Source organism: Macrotis lagotis, chromosome 1, assembly GCF_037893015.1.
Source record: "Macrotis lagotis isolate mMagLag1 chromosome 1, bilby.v1.9.chrom.fasta, whole genome shotgun sequence".
In the NCBI taxonomy this organism is placed as follows: Eukaryota; Metazoa; Chordata; class Mammalia; order Peramelemorphia; family Peramelidae; genus Macrotis; species Macrotis lagotis.
In genome coordinates, this window is record NC_133658.1 from 816,971,039 (window position 1) to 816,988,398 (window position 17,360).

General features: G+C 38.4%; 1 protein-coding gene across 1 annotated transcript; it reads left to right on the forward strand.

Moving 5' to 3' along the window:
• The first annotated feature begins 234 nt into the window (after positions 1–234).
• On the forward strand, positions 235–16,916 carry PRSS23 (serine protease 23). Its single transcript, XM_074217065.1, has 2 exons — positions 235–513; positions 12,908–16,916. The coding sequence occupies exons 1-2, from the start codon at positions 500–502 to the stop codon at positions 14,040–14,042; spliced, it is 1,149 nt and encodes a 382-aa protein (XP_074073166.1). The 5' UTR covers positions 235–499; the 3' UTR covers positions 14,043–16,916.
• The last annotated feature ends 444 nt before the right edge of the window (positions 16,917–17,360 follow it).

A 17,360-nucleotide genomic window follows, 5' to 3' on the forward strand; every position in this document is an offset into this window, starting at 1 on the left:
AGAGAGAGAGAGAGAGAGAGAGAGAGAGAGAGAGAGAGAGAGAGAGAGAGAGAGAGAGAGAGAGAGAAGGGGGGAGAAATTAGGGAAACGAGAAAAACAAGAAGGAAGAGAGGAGGAGGGGGTGAGTGGAAGAAGGAGGGGGCAAGGGGGAAGAGGAGGCGGAAAGAGGGGGAAAGAAGAGGAGGGGAGGAGTAAAGAAGGGGAGGAGAAAAGAAGAGGGGAGGTGAAGGAGGAGGAGCCGCCGGAGGGAAGCCGGCGGACGCTGGGCTACCCCCTGCCCAGCACACGCGAGCGCACACAAGACTCACACGCACACACACACACACACACACACACACACACACACACACACAGCCCCCCACACAGGAGCGTGCGTCCCCACTCCACTGCGCTCCGGGAGGTGCAGACATGGGAGCAGCCCGCTCCCTCCCGGTGCCCACACCTGTCTGAGCGCCTGTCCGGCAGGCCGGGCGCACGGGAGCTGGGCGGCGGCGCAGGGATGCCAGGCTCGGGGTGAGTATGCCGCTGGTCCTCGGGAGCGGGGAGGGAAGCGTCTGGGACGCTGCGCTCCGTTTGGGAAAGGTCATTGCTCCAGAGCCGCTCCGGGGCCGAGCGGGGCGGGGCAGCCCCGGGGAGCTCGGGGGCCCACCGACTGAGCTGCTGCTGGAAACCGGACAAAGGAAGGGGGTGAGGACCGCTCCACGGCCTGACGGGCAGGCCGCTGCCGGACATCCACACACAGACAGATGGCTGGCACCCAGCTGGGAATCCGTCCCCATGCCTGCCCCGGTGCGCCCACTGGCCGGCCCAGGGCAGGAGCGGAGGCAGGACCGACGCTCCGGTGGCTGCAGCTCCCAGAAGATCAAAAATGCGATCTCCAGTGTCAATTTTTCACCATTTGACCAGAAGGAGAATTTTTTTTTGTTTGTTTTTGCTTTTCAAGTACAGGTGAAGTGGAAACTTGTGCTGAACAGAGGTAGAGTGGTCCAGTGGAAAGAGTCCTGGCCCGGTGGCAGGAAGGATATCTGAGATCCAGGCTTCTCTGCCACCAACTTGTGTGACCTGGGACAAGGCACAGTACACACACACACACACACACACACACACACACACACACACGTGCACTCAGTTTCTTCTTCTGTCAAATGGAGGGAGGAATTGTTGGAATAGATCTTCTCTTTGGCCCCTTCCAGCTCAAACAGTCTAGAATGCAATGAAATGGGCAACAGGGTTGAGAAATCATCCCGAGGATGATCGTTCTACATAAGAACCCGAGAAAGACAGCAGGCATTAGGAGAACTCCATTGAGGTCAAGGTGGAAGTGGGTGAATGCTTTCCAGAATACACTTTTCCCCTCTTTGAGTTTGCTTCCACTTGAGTTTGTGCGTCTGTGCTTGTGTTTGTGCAAGGACTTATTTTTTACAAAGTGCTTTGGATCTATGAGTAGAAATTAATGTTTAACTCTCAGGCAGGCAAAAGATTGTGAACACAGCCCAGTAGAAGAAAAGTTGAGACTTTAGTTTCCTTCCTTTGGAATTGGATTGATGACTGTGCTCAGCAGAGAACCGCATCAAGAACTCCTGTCAAGATATTATCAGCAGTTGCTGGAAGTGAAGATTTTTTTTTTCTTTTGACTATAACCCTTTCTCATGGGTTGTTAATTTTTAAATAGAAAGCAGGAGAGCAAAGGCGAAGCAGTGGAGAGAGACCATAAAAGAGCTGGACATCCCCCTGAAGTGCACTGTTTAGAAATCCAAACAGGCTCTGGTCTATTATCTCCTGAGAAAGCAGCTGATAAAAATCATGTTTGTTTGATTTCCCATTGGGTGACACCCATGAGACTTTAGAAACAGCCAGGGCAGCTGGTGAAAAGTCTGCCTGCTCATAAAGGAGCAATGTTGATATATGGGATTGTTGTACCCTGAGGTATAAGAGCTCAAAAGCAATTCTGAACCTTTAAACTCTTAAGAAGGAGATATGCCCATGTCAGATTAACCTTCTTTTTTAACTTGTAGGGAATAACTATGAGGAAAGGACAGAAGAACCGGGCTTTCTTTTTTTTCAGGTCAGACTCAGCAGCAGCCAAAAATCTCACACTGTTCACATTGTTTGTATCAATCATCTCTTTTTTAAGGTAGCACTTGTATACGTTTATCCATGTGTAGCATGACTGACCTCTTCACCTAATGTGTTTGAAGTATGAGTTTAAAATAGTGTTTGGAGGATGGAGGGGAACAGAGGATTAACTAAAACAAACTATCTAGGAAAGTGAACATATTTGTAACACTTAAGTTTCCTAACCATAGATAGACTGTGGGTTTGAAATTGTGTTGTAAAAAGTAACAGCTTGGTGCAATGGATTGCATGGATTACGAATTTTTTTTTTCCTTCCCCGAACTCAAAAGCAACAGGACAACTATATATCTCATTTTTGGAATATTTCTCTGCTTGTCCGGTTCAGTTCAGAATATGAATACATTTTGTCCTCCCTAGGGTATGAGCCAAAATGCCCATTAGTGTGTGTCAGAGCAAGCTGCTATTGCCGGAACTCAGTCTGCCACTAGTAGGTGTTAAGTTTTCTAGTTCACTGATTTTTGGTAAGCTCCAAGGAGGAAAGTCTTCAGGCTGAGTTCATGAAAAATTCCTTTTGATTCCTGGGAAACATTTTCTTGGGTTTTACCTGTGAAAAAGTTTTAGAGTCTCTAGTTTTTTCATACCAGCTGGATCCTCAGACTTGAACCATCCATTGAGTCTCCTCTTTAGTACAGAGGAAGTAAGACCTTATTTAACCATTCATTGACCTCCATTTAAATTCTGTATTTTCCTCTGCAAAACTTTCTGCTATTCTTAAACCATTACATAGTTGGGATTGCCTTCCTTGAACAGATCCTCTGACTCAGGAAAATGAGAGTAAGACTCTCCCTGCTTTTATTCATTTCAGGTATTTATTTTTGGAACTAGGCTGCTTTTAAACTAACTGGTCTATGCCCCTGGCCTCAGCCCCCATGGAAAAACTTTGTTCATCTTTCCAAACTATAACCACAACATTTGTCTTTACAGAATTTTACAGTTTCTTTCAATAACTACTGTTTTTGCAGTGATTACAGCACATTATAAGGTGCACAATTAGAAAACTCTTACTAAGCATTAAATTCTCTCTCCAGTATTTGTGTGCCATTGGAAAGAGGCTAATTCATTTCCTCAAGTACTTGGCATAGAAGAAGTCTGTGTTGTGGCAGTTAGGTTTGCTCTCAAACATTCCATATGGTTTTAACTTCCATGAATCTGTATATATTAACAGATTATTGTATAATTTGAAGTGTTTTACTTGTAGAAGTTGTTATTCCCCAAAAAACATTATTTCTTTGTTTTTTGTTATTCTGTAATTTTTTTAATTTTAATTTTATTTTTTTTCCAATACATGTAAAGAGGGCTGTTTTAGGTTGTTTTTTTTTTGCAAGGCAATGGACTTAAGTGCCCAAGGCCACACAGCTAGGTAATTATTAAGTGCCTGAGGCCGGATTTGAACTCAGGTACTCCTGACTCCAGGGCCGGTGTTCTATTCACTATGCCACCTAGCCGCCCCAAAGATAGTTTTCAACATGCATTTTTTGTAAGATTTTGAGTTCCACAATTTTCTTTCTCCCTCCTTTCCTTCTGAATTTCCCAGCTAGTGATCTGATATAGATCATACAGAAACATTATTTCTTTACTATGATTTCAATCAAGTAAACTGATTGGACTTTTATGTTGTTCTTTCTCATTTTTTTAAATTGCCATCAAATTTCTGAGAAAGGAGAGATAGGTGGGAATAGTCTCAGCTGATATTCCCTCAAACATTCTTTTGGTTACTGGTCCAATTAATCCCCATTTACAATATCATTCCACAGGGGCAAGTCTCTTAACTTCTGTGTGCCTTAGGCAATTCCTTGAGATGTATTTATGAAGTCAGAGGGAATTGTAATAAATGGGGAGAGTTTCCCAATCTACAGAAATGCCAGATCTTCTTTGAATGCAGGCACCAAGGGGACAGAATTGTGTGGTACAGTAGAGTAATTGTTGGCTCTAGAATCCAAGGCTGTGGTTCAAAGCCTGAGTAACCTTGAATACTTACTCTCTCTAGACCTCAGTTTCCTCATCTATATGAAGGCCTATAAGCCTTCTGTCTCTCAATCTATGATTCTGTGATGCTGCCACATATGTTAAATAGGTCAGAGTTACAAAGCTAGGAAAGCAAAATTTTCTGTAGTATGGGATGTTACATTGAGAAAATATTTGCTTAGTTACATTTTCCATTTTGCTTCTCCTTTGTCATTATAGATAAACTGCTGTATGAAATAACTTAGTGAGAAACATTGGGGTGTATGTTATGTATATCAAATAACGACTTCTGGCAAAGCTTCCGACTTGGAAATGAAACCACACAGACCACAGTTTTCTTCACGAAAGCTTGAATAGATTGGTCATAAGATTTGGAAATTGCCATTCTTTCTATAAAGCTTGCTTTCCTTTGCTGTAAAATGATTCATTCAGAAGCATCTCTTTAGTCCCTCTCTTAGTTTCTTTAACCCATGTGAGATCATTTTGATGCTGGAATTGGAAATATGGCTACTATAATCCTGTTTAAATCTTATTTTATATTAGTATAAACTTTTATAAGTGATAAAATAGATGTACTGAGGTTTATTTAAAATAGAATTTGTCCCCCAGTGACTTATTCTAGTTGACTTTTTTTTGGCCCTCTGGTACTGACTGTGCTGACCTTCGATTTGACCATAGACTGACCAGGGAACCATTTAATGTACCAAACAGCTAAGACTCAAAATTGTAGAGAAGGTAGACGAAGTTTCCTCACCCGGTGATCTCACTTACATCTTTCAGCTATCAGTTTCCATTCTTGTCCCTTTTTAGTTTTCTAATCATCAGCAAATTTTAAAAGTCTCTTCTTTGAGTCAAACCTAAGATTACCCATGCAAAATTGAAGCAATTCTTGCCTTCCAAAAGCTTATATTTGACTAAGAATATCCAATAGATCCTCCTAGATTTAGAAAACAAATAAAGTATAGATAAAGAATAAAGATACATTGATTTGTGATGGGAGGGCACTAACAATTAATAATAAATTATAATAATAATAATAATAATAATCAGGTTCCTAATCTACAATGTGAGAGTGTGCTATGAGAAGAGAGCTTTGCAGACTGTAAGGCAGTCTTGATGTGTCAACTATTACTTTCATAACAATAAGGGACAGTAGATATTTAGATATATAGAGCTGAAAGGGACAATTTTCTCATTTTACATTCAAAGAAACCAATCAAACTTCAAGTTAATTCAAAGATAATACAATGGTAATAGAGATAATGAGTATCAGGGTGTTACAAGGTGCTTTGGTACAGGGATGCATCAATTTAGAGAAATCCTAAAGAAGAAAGATAAATTATTTTCCCTGAAATACATTTCCTTAGGCATATGTGAACATAACCTTCACATCCCTCCTTTCCCATTCCTAAAAGCTGCCCTCTGCTGGATGAAATCTGGAGTTTTTCTGGACAAATTGAGGAAGCCAGATCACCCACAGTGTAGGATCAGTTAACAATGTAAACTTTCCTTTTCCCTGCTGCCTCCACCCTCCATAACCCTGCTGAGTTAGTGCTGAGTAAACTGTCCAGGACTGCAAATGGCAAGATAGACTATGTTTGTAAACAAAGTGACTATGGAAGCAATCAGGAGTATAGAGATCAAGGACAAAGCTGACCCTTGAGATATTCTAGAGTACTTATGAGTGTTTTGTTGGAAGAGGAAATTAAAAGTCCAGAAAGAACTTGAATGGCTATTATTACCAATTTTTAATAAATCCCCAATAACATTTAGATAACTTGTGGGTATGGGGGTAGGGAGGAAAGATTGCTAAAAATTAATATTGAATGGGAAAAAACATTAAATCTACTGGTCTGTTAAAAAAAACCACTATGTTTGGAACTAATAACATTCTGTCTTAACTCTGAGGGACTGATTAGGTCATTTAAGAAGCAGTAAGAATAGAGAATAGACTTTGGAGTTAGAAAGACCTCCCTTCCCAGGCAACTCTTTAAAGCTATTAATTATGGGGAGATTAATCAGTCTGTAACAGTGAAAGGAGTTTCTACATTAAGAGATTGGGAGGAAAGGCAAAGAAACAACACTCATACAAAGAATAAAGTCCTTCATTTGAATTCAATATTTTTAAGCAAGAAGGATTGTCAGATAGTTTACTCTCTTTTTTTTTCTAAATGAGGAAATTGACTCCCAAAGGTAAATCTATTTATCCATAGTCTCACAGATAACTACTGGGAAAAAAACATTACTAGAAGCCAGATCAATGGATAGAAGAGCAGTCTGAAATGAGGGAAAGGCTGTATAAAGTCTGTTTCTAAAGAAATAGAGTTTAATCATCTTCAAATTCATATGAAAAATGTGTTAAGATGGTATTTAAACAAGAAATCAGTCCAAACTCCTAGAGCAAACATAAGAATAAGGTATGATAACAAACTGGCTGTTTTCAAGCTGCAAGTTTACAAATTTCCAGTTAATTTATTATATGTTGAGGCTTTTAAAGATAATTGGTCTTCAAGAAGATTTGATGTTCCCTTTTTCCAATATCTAGGGATTTTTTTAATACTCTTTTTTTCATTGGCAGTTGATTGGTAGAAGTCAAGCTTCTAGTTAATTCAATAATTACAAATTTCAAATTAATTTCTTTTTGGGGTTTATTTTTGCAAGGCAATGGAGTTAAGTGATTTGCCCAAGGTCACACAGTTAGGCAATTCTTAAGTATCTGAGGCTGGATTTGAACTCAGGTACTCCTGACTCCAGGGCTGGTGCTTATCTATTGTGCCACCTAACCACCCCCAAATTAATTTATTTTATAATCATGAGGCTTACTTTGAAAAGCACTTATAATATTTGAACTGAGGTAACTAAAAGGCAATGGAAAGTCACTTTGTGGGTCTATGTATACTACATCATATCATCAGTGACCACACAAGAAGAGGTATAAAGTTATCTCTGTGAATTTAGATGACTTGAAGGGAAGGTGAATTGGTCAAGTGGCAAGAGTCAGGAATAAAACTTGCCCACATGAAAGGATCCATGGTGGAAGGCCCACAGAATATTAGGGAGATCCTCTTTTGAAGTATTTCCATAGACATAAATAAAACTACTAGTCTTTCTTCCAAACTATCTTAAGTTTAACTGCTTTGTATCTATGTAATTTTATTCTGTATGTACATGTAACATATATATATATATATATAAGTTACATCAGCAGATCAAGTTTATAGAGTCTGCATATTCATCAGGTATCAGTTACATACATACACATACTCATACACGTACATATCTCTTGACTCTTTTGGAAAGTAGGAATTATTCTTCGTATTTGCATCCCTATCAACTAGTACATAGTGGGTGCTTAGTCAATATTTTGATTGATTGAATGGTTGAATAACACAGGATGAGATATTATCAATCAATAGGAATTTATTAAGACTTTAAGATGTTGGAGAAGCAGTTTAGACCAGTGATAAGAGTGTTGTATTCTGGGTTGAAGGGTCTGGATTTGAATCCTGTGTTTGCCCCTTATAAATTATGTGAGCTTCAACAAATCACTTCAGTTCCCTCAACTATTGAATGAGGGAATTTTACTAGATGACATAAAGTCCCTTCCAGTTCTAGAGATATGAATCTAGAATCCTTTGTGTTAGCAACTAGTGCTACAAAAACAAAGGTGGGAAAGTCTCTGCCCTGAAGAAGCAAATATTCTACCATATTACCAGATAATTATGAGATATGGATAAGACAAATACAAGATGAATGTAGTTTATGTGAGGTTTTTATCTCACACATATAAAGATCACAAATCCATTGAAGCATAATTAATCGGTGTGAGATTACATCAGATTATAATTAATACAATTATAATTAATCAGTGGGAGATTCCATACTTTAACAACAGATTATGGAGGAAAAGTTAAAGATGGCATGGTGGAAAGAACTCTTAGAAGCCCTGAGATGGAGTCTCATCTCTTCAATTTATTAGTTATATGTTATTGTACATGTCGCTTGACATCTCTTTTTCCATCTTTAATTGAAGATAATAATGTTTGTACTAGCAACATAACAGAACTATATGAAAAAGTACTATGTAATCTGGAAAGCACACACTCTCTTTCAGAATATACATTTATATACACATAAATATAAAAGAATTTTTATTATAAGCTAGTTTTGGGCATCTGGAACATTACTTAGTGGTACAGTAGTTAGAGTATCAGGCCTGGAGTCAGGAAGATCTGAGTTTGAATTTGGGTGTCAGATGCTTATTGGCTGAATGATTCCGGTCAAATCGCTTTACCCTGTTTGCCTAAATTTTATCTGTAAAATGAGCTGGAGAAGGAAATGATAAACCACTCCAGTACCTTGGCTAAGAAAACCCCAAGCAGGATCATAAAAGAGTCAAATATGACTCAACATGGGGGGCAGCTAGGTGGCGTTGTGGATAGAGTACCAGCCCTGGAGTCAGGAGGACCTGAGTTCAAATATGCAAGAACACTAAGAGCAGAAGTTTTCAGCATGGGTTTTTTGCAAGCATCTTCCTAATAGAACCTTCCTTATCAGTTTTATTGGTAGATTTTTCTTTAATCTTTTAAAAGGTCAAAGGTAAAACTGAATATGAGGGGTAATTTTCATACAATAGAGACCTAACATCCTTTTCAGTCTTTAGTGGATTTTAGATTTATTTGCTACTGGTTACACCTCTTCTTCATTTAAATCCACTTCATTTCAAAGTCAAGATATTACTCTTGTGATGTCATTGGTCTTCTTTGAGAATGAAAGAAGAGCAACATAAATCCCTCCTTGAATACTGAATCATTTATACAGTATCTTCTATGTTCTAGGATAAGGAGAAGACAAAAACAAAAATGAAACCATTCTACCTTTAAGGTGTTTAAAATGTAGCCAAGCATATTTTCTTCCTTGGCTAAAGTTTATGTTTATGTGTGTATGTTTGCATATGTGTGTATATGTAAATGTATATCTAAGTGTGCATGTGTATATATGCCCATAGCAGATATAAAGTAATGGAGAAGGGAGAGAAAAATAACAGATGGGAGGGAGGGTATCAGAAAAGACTTCCTGTAGAAAGTAGTATTTAAGATAACCCTTGGAGGAAATTTGGAATTTTAAAAGGCAGAAAAGGAAATAGGAAGTTCTAGGAAATTCCACATGAAATAAGTTTGGAAAGTTAATTTGGGGCAAGGTTTTGAAGAACTTTAAATATGACACAAAAGAATATATATATTTGATCCTGTAAGTAAAAGGGAGCCATTGAGGTTTAGTGATTAGGAGAGTGACATAGACTTTAGGAAAATCATGGGTGATTTTGCAAAGTATGTATTGGATTATGAGATTATTAGGTGGGATGTAAGATAGGGAGATCACTAAGGATTTCAATAATGCTGAGTATTCATGAAGATGATTAGCTTGGGATAGTGACTACGTAAGAAGACATATCTGGCAGATAGTATAGAAATAATAATTAGCTAATATTTACATAGTGCCTTCTATGTGCCACATATTTTACTTAGTGTAGATGCTATTATTATCCCCATTTGACAGAGGAGGAAATTGAAGTAAACAGAAGTTGTGATTTGGCCAGAGTCGCACAGCTTGAAAGTATCCAAGACCACTTTTGAACTCAAGACTTCTTGACTTTAGACCTGGAGCTCAATCCACTATGCCAACTAACTTCCCTAAATATAAGTAGAAATGACAAATTTTGGCAAATGATTGAAAATAGATGACTGAGTCTAAGGAGCCAAGAATGAAAATGAAATGGAAAATATGGGTAACTGAAAGAATGATGGAGTCATCCAAGTAATAAAGATGACTAATAGGTAGATTTACAGGGAAATATGATGAATTCTGCTTTGGACCTGTTGAGTTTGAAGGATTCATTGCATAGCCACTTTGAAATGTTGAGGAAACAATTGAAGAGTCAGCCCTAGGTCTCAGAAAAGACTTGTTTAGGAGATGTGCACCTGGCGTTCATCAGTTCAGACATATTGATCCAACCCATGGAGGACTGATAAGGTTACCAAGAGAGAAGACCTAGAGAGAATGAATGAATTGCATTGCCTTGGAAAAATGGAGAGAAGATCTCTTAGAACTCTCTAGATCTTCTCTCTTGGTATATAGACCTACAATGAAGGGATATGAGAGATGATGATACAGCAAAAAAAGATTAAAAAGAAGCAATTACAAAGGCAGAAGAACCAAGAGAGAAATGTCCTAAAAACCTAGAGAGGAAAGAATGCCCCAGAGGAGAAGGTGATCATCCATGTCAAATGCTTTAGAGATTGAGGAGGATGAAGTTTGAGAAAAAGTCATCAATTTTGGCATTCATGAGATGATTGGTCATTGTAAGTGGCCAAGGATGAAGTTCCATAGGAAATGTTTGCTCCCACAATCCTTTTCAGATGAATTCAGAACAAATGGACCATTTACAATTCTCTTTCTCTAAAGCCTACCCCTAATCAGTGAGGCATTTTTTTCTATGATAATTATCCTTCTCTTTAATTCTCCTTCCCCCAAAGAAGGAGATATTACCATAAAATTGTCTGGAAACTCTAAGGCAAAGGTCCTTAACTAATAAGTAGCAAATCTAAGCCAGGTAAAACTAAAGAACTGTTAATGCCATCACAGATTATTCCATTACCATCCCTGCAGGCCATGTCCCCCTCTTCATAATTTTCTAGGAGTCCCTGTAGAAAGGAACTTTCAAGGGCATTGTTTGGGGAGGGCTTCTACAGGCAAGAACCCAACTGAAAGGGCCTTATTATTTTTGTTGCCCCATTTTACCCCCTTCATCTTGATCACTTTTAATTTAACTGCCAAAACTCCACATCTTTGAACCTTCATATACCAATCTCAAGAATTTTGGAAAATGAGAAATGCTGTCTTAATATTTAATTCAAAAGCATCTATGAAACACCCATTATGTGCTGGACTCTCTTGAGTATCAGAAACACCTTAAATAGTGTAATCTACTGGGAAGGGAGGCTAGAGAACAGATAGGATAAGAATAAGATAGAAATCGAAGCAAAGAAGAAATCTAGATATAAGGAGCTGGGCAAGTTGGAAGTGGAAAGGAGAGAATACATTCAACATGGAGAAGGTGGCACCCAAGTGGGAACTTGAAAAGGAAACCTCCAGGGTTCTCTACCTTATATATCAAAGTTCAGCTTTAAAGCATTCCCAACCTGGTGCTGCTCTCTGCAATTGCCCCCTTTCAATTGATCATTCAATCAACCAACATTTAATAATAACAAATAATATCTAACATAAACATAGTGCCAATTACATGCCAGATACTGAGCTATGTATTTTATAAATATTGCCTGATTTTATCCTCACAACAACCCTGGAAGGCAGGAACTATATTATTATCCCCATTTTGCTGATGAAGAAACTGAAGCAAGTAGAAGTCACTGAATTTAAGCTCAGATCTTCATGCCCTGAACTCTATCCATTGGACCACCTAGGGACTCTTATTAAGCATACACTCTGTGCTATTGTACTACACACTGGAAAGACAAAGACAAAAGTGAAATAGTTCCTGCCCCCAAGGAGTTTAGACTCTGTCCGGGGAAATTATATGTGTATATATACACATATACACATTTATTCATGTTATGTAATAGTATGCATATATATACAATCTAGGTGTGAGGTGAATCAGCTGGGATCAGTGTTAAGGAAATGCCTCATGTTGAAAAATGCTGCTTGAGCTGAATCTTGAAAGTAATAATTCCAAGAGTAGAAAGGGAAAACGAGCACGGAGTTAGAATTTCATTGGATTCCCAGAAGGATTTCAGCAAATTGAGAGGAGGAGATGCATTTCAGGTAAAGGTCCTTACAGTGCAATAGCCATTTATTTCATAAAGAGAGAAGGATGTGATAATAGAGAGAAACAAGATCTTGGAATTTAGAACTGATTGGGATATAAGAAGTAATGTACAACTATCTCATTTTACAGATGAGAAAATTGAGGTCCAGAGATGTTGTTTCTAGACTTAAGTTCCCACAGAGTGGATTCTGGAATCAAAACCAGACCTTCTTGTTAAAAATCCAACAATCTTTCTACCAGGCCACAACTTCATTTCTTTTTTGACCCTTGTCAGCTATTCTCTCTCCATGATGTTTTCCCTGAACAGTATCCTTCCACCACCTCCCCACCCTCCAGGTGTTCTCAGATTTTTCATAATACAATGACTGGATTTTGCTTGCTTAATATCATGTTCTCCCTTGAATCCTAGTTACTTGTAAGTTTTTCTTTTGCCCCAATACATTAAATTATAAGTTCTCTGGAAACAACTCATTTTGTATTGATTTTTATACCCCTAGTACCTGGCCCAGCATTTGAACACAGTAACTATTTTACATGTTTGTTGAATGAATGAATTGCATTGCCTTAGAAAAATGGAGAGAAGATCTCTTAGAAGTAATTATGTGAGAGTTGAGACAAGATCCACAGTTCAGTAAGGGGTTAAGGGACGTTTTCAGGGAGTCCTGGTGTAATCGGTCCTTAGCAGCATCTGAAACATAGAAAAAAAGAAGCTTCCATTTCAGCTTGGGGAACCAACCCTGTGAATGTTTCTAAGGTCAAGTCCTTGCATTGTTATGTGACAGTATTATCTAAAGCTTTCTCTTTGCACTCTGATTCCAGAGTAGGAATTATTTTTGAGGCTTTATAAATAATAGAAAGCATGTTGCTTTAACCAGTTCTTTAACTAGTTCTTTAACCAATGAATGAACTTGGAACCATTTACCCTACTAACCACCTTTTTTGTCTGTTTATCCACAGAGCGGTGCTCAGCATGGCTGTCATTCCAACACTCTTCCTCCTCCTCTTCCTTTGTGCCATCAAGGAAGTAATCCCTTACAGTGCTCACTGGAAGCCTACTTGGCCAGCTTACCGAGTCCCCATTATCCTGCCCCAATCCATCCACAGTTTAGAAAAGCCAGAGTTTGTTGCTGAAGCCAAATTGGAAGTATCATCTTCTTGTGGGCCCCAGTGCCACAAGGTTTCACCTCTGCCAACATATGAAGAAGTCAAACAATACTTGTCTTATGAAACACTCTATGCTAATGGCAGCCGCACAGAGACGGAGGTTGGCATTTATGTCCAGAGAAGTGAGACAGAGTCTAGGGGTAGGTCTCGGATGAAGCGGCAGATTTATGGTTATGACAGCAGGTTCAGCATCTTTGGAAAGGATTTCTTGCTGAACTATCCATTCTCAACCTCTGTAAAGTTGTCAACTGGCTGCACTGGCACCCTGGTAGCTGAGAAACATGTCCTCACTGCTGCCCACTGTGTCCATGATGGCAAAACCTATGTGAAGGGGGCTCAGAAACTTCGAGTGGGCTTCCTTAAGCCCAAGGTGAAAGATAGCAGTCGGGTTACTAATGTCTCCAACTCAGCCATCCCTGATAAGATGAAATTTCAATGGATTCGAGTAAAACGCACCCATGTCCCCAAGGGTTGGATCAAAGGGAATGCCAATGATATTGGGATGGATTATGACTATGCTCTTTTAGAGCTCAAAAAACCCCATAAGAGAAAATTCATGAAGATTGGGGTGAGCCCTCCGGCCAAGCACCTGCCCGGGGGCCGAATCCATTTCTCTGGCTATGACAATGATCGGCCAGGAAATCTGGTGTACCGTTTCTGTGATGTCAAAGATGAGACATATGACCTCCTCTACCAGCAGTGTGATGCCCAGCCTGGAGCTAGTGGGTCAGGAGTATATGTAAGGATGTGGAAGAGACAGCAGCAGAAATGGGAGCGCAAAATTATTGGGATCTTTTCAGGACACCAGTGGGTGGACATGAATGGATCGCCACAGGATTTCAATGTGGCTGTTCGCATCACCCCACTTAAATACGCACAGATTTGCTATTGGATTAAAGGAAACTATGTGGATTGTAGGGAGGGGTGACAAGAATGTTTCTCCCCAGGAGCACTTAATGGTCTTCATTGTACTTATTTTAGGAAAGGCCAAACTTTGTCATTAGAGAGAGAATATGTGTGTGCATGTGTGTGTGTTTGTGCGTGTACATATGTAAGTGAATGGGTATGACTGACTATGTGATGTCTATGTGGATATCTATGTATATGTCTGCATGTGTATATGTTTGCCTAGAGTGTGTATTGTAGTGTTTCTCTTAAATCCCTAAAATTATAAGATGCCTGGCTTTACTATTTGAAAGCTAATTTGTGTATCACATCATGTGATACACAAAGACATATCTTTTGATAGAAATAAAGGCATAGGGTTGGTTTGGGCTTTTTTTTGGTATATTTGCTAAATTAATCTTAAAAGTTTTCTAAGGACTTTTAATTTGATCCATCAAAACTTTTCTTAGTTTGTTTTAAGTACATAGTTCACAGGAGATATAAATTCATTCAAGTATGTGGCCCTCTTACATTATGTCTTTGGAAGCATATTAGGTCCAGTTCCCTATTGATACCACCTCACTCTCAGCCTCCCTAATCAGTGCAAGAGCTGGAGGGGGATGTAGTGTTAGTATTGTGGTGTTGAACTTGAAGCATTTTTTTTGTTAGTCCTTGGAGGAATGAAAAGGCCAAAAGAAAAATTGTTTATATGAAATATTTATACATACATTCAAATATAATTTAAGAGAATCTAAGATTGTAGGATCTAGATTTAGAGCTGGAAAGGGCCTCAAATGCCATATGATTTTTTTTTCCTTAACCCTCATTTTATGTGAAGAAACTGAGACTCAAGAAAATTAATCAATTTTCCCAAAGTCGTACAAGTAATGCTTCTCTTAGGCAAGATTTGAACCCAGGTCCTTTCTAGGACTATTCATTAAATCAATTTAAAATGGATTCTTTCCCAAATACTATACCAACATAGTATATGGCATTGCTCATCTTCCAGTTATCCCAGAGCAGGCAAAGCTGTATTTGTACCACTTTATTCAGTTCTTGCCACTTAACTGCATTTTAACTAGAACAGTGGCTTCAGTGGCAATGGGTCTAGCATATTTAGTCTAAGCTTATTGGTCCCCAGTTGATAATCACTAGGCACAGGAAGGAATTATTGACTCTTTTCCTCCACTATCCCCTTTTCCAACAAGATTGTCATCCAGAATTTATCATTGTTTTTAATTAGAATCATTTAAAGTTGGAGCAGTTAGGTACTGCAATGGATAGAGTACCAGCCCGGAGTCAGGAAGACCTGAATTCAAATCTGGCCTCAGATACTTAATCTAGTTGTGTGACTTTGGGCAAGTCACTTAATCCCATTGCCTTACAAAGACCAAAAAAAAAACATCATTTAAAATTAATTCCAAAAAACAATGGGAACTTACTAAAACAGTGGGAGTGGACATGGTAATCAAAATAACACCTGTTTCATTTACTGAACCACACATTGTTCTTCCATTTTATGATTTGTTGAAAACTCTTTAATGGTGGTGCATTAAGAAAGTACACACAGTAGAATTTTAACCTAATTCTAAAAAAGTTTCTTTTACCAAGGTGGCCTAAGATATGAACTATATCAGATATATGGTTTTTGTTTGTTTGTTTGTTTTAATGAGGGAATCCAAGATGGATTAGGCAAATGCAATGACTAATGCTTTAAAATATAATTAATCACCATGTATAAGTGAGAGACTTTGATTTCTTGTTTTCTATTTATATATTTTTTTACTCTAAGCAACCACAACTACCACTGGAAACTTCATGAATGTATGGCAGTGAAGAAAGAAAAATCTAAGGAATTAATTGCTGATAGTCCTTCTACTTGTTCCCCAGAGTGTCATTAGAAGTGATATTGGTACATATTTATGAGCGCATTCAAATTTTTGTTTTATTACATTCTCTTTCCTTCTTTTTTCCCTCTCACCTTCCTCCTTTCTTTCCTTTCTTTCCTTCCTTCCTTCCTTTCCTCTGACCTTCCTTTTTTCTTTCATTCCTTCCTTCTTTTCTTTTTTCCTTTTCCTTGATTCCTTCTTCCTTCCATCATTGCTTACTTTCTTCCTTTTTCCCTTCTAATTTCTTTCTTTCCTTCTTTCCTTCCTTCCTTCCTTTTTTTCTTCATTCTTTCTTTGAAACTAAATCTGTTGTCAATAATTAAGTCAATAGACATACATTCTGTGTCTGCCAAAAGTCCTGCAAATTCCTCTGAATCAATGTTTTCTCCAGGTGGGTTGCCAGAGACATAGTTTGTACAGCAAAGAGTAGCATGGCCTCCAGACTTGCTGAGACCCCTATACAATCCTAAACTCAAGTCTCTGTGTGTATTCCTGAAGATGCTTTTGCACTTATTCAGGAAGATCATTCCAGACTCAGCCTAATGTTTATAAAGAGGGTATTCTTTTATGAAATCCCATAGACATTAGTTTCACCTTTTTACAAAGTAGAAACATTTTTCAAACAATGAATATCAAAAAAAAATTTAACTTTTAGAGTGCAATAAATTTATGAAATGAGCATACTCAGGAGGTAGTGTGATATAAAGGGGAAAATGTTGAACTTGAAGCCAGGGGACCTGGTTTGAATCTCAAATGCTTCTGTGAACTTGGACATATCACTTAAACTGTCTAGTGATATGTTTTAGTTTCTTCCTATGCAAGAGAAGGGTGTTAGATCAGAAGGCTTTTGAAGAACATTCCAACTCTAAATCTATGACACTACAATTCTAGTACAGTGGTTAATTGACTTTTAAGGTAAACCTAAAAAATAAGCTTCATTGTAAATATTCTCAATGACAATAAAAAACCTTTATCTGCACCGGTCCTTTAAGGGTTAAGGAGTAGTAGTACCCTCCACTCAATAATAAACATTCTCATACTTGGTTATACTCTTCATATTCCAGTGACTCTGAACTCTCTAGATCATCATTCAAAACCCATTTATATTCCCTCCCCCCTTTCATTCCTCATTCTTATCCCCTCATCCTTTCTACCCCAAAATTTCATTCTGTTTCTATCTAGCCCTTCCATTGTGCCTTTTGGAATACTTTTGAGATTTTTTGCTATTCATATTTACCACTCAAATTCCTGGTTATTGTTCTTTAAAGACCCTTCACTCCCAAGCAGGCCATCCCCTTCCTTCCTTAATGTATCTTTCCTCTAGAACTCATGCTGTCATACTAGGAGACTTTATCTTATAAATTGCTTCTCCCTCTAATATACTAAACATCTACTCCTCCACTCCACCGCAGCCCTATACAAAAATGATCATACCTTTGATCTTGTCTTCATACACAAATGGACCACTTCTG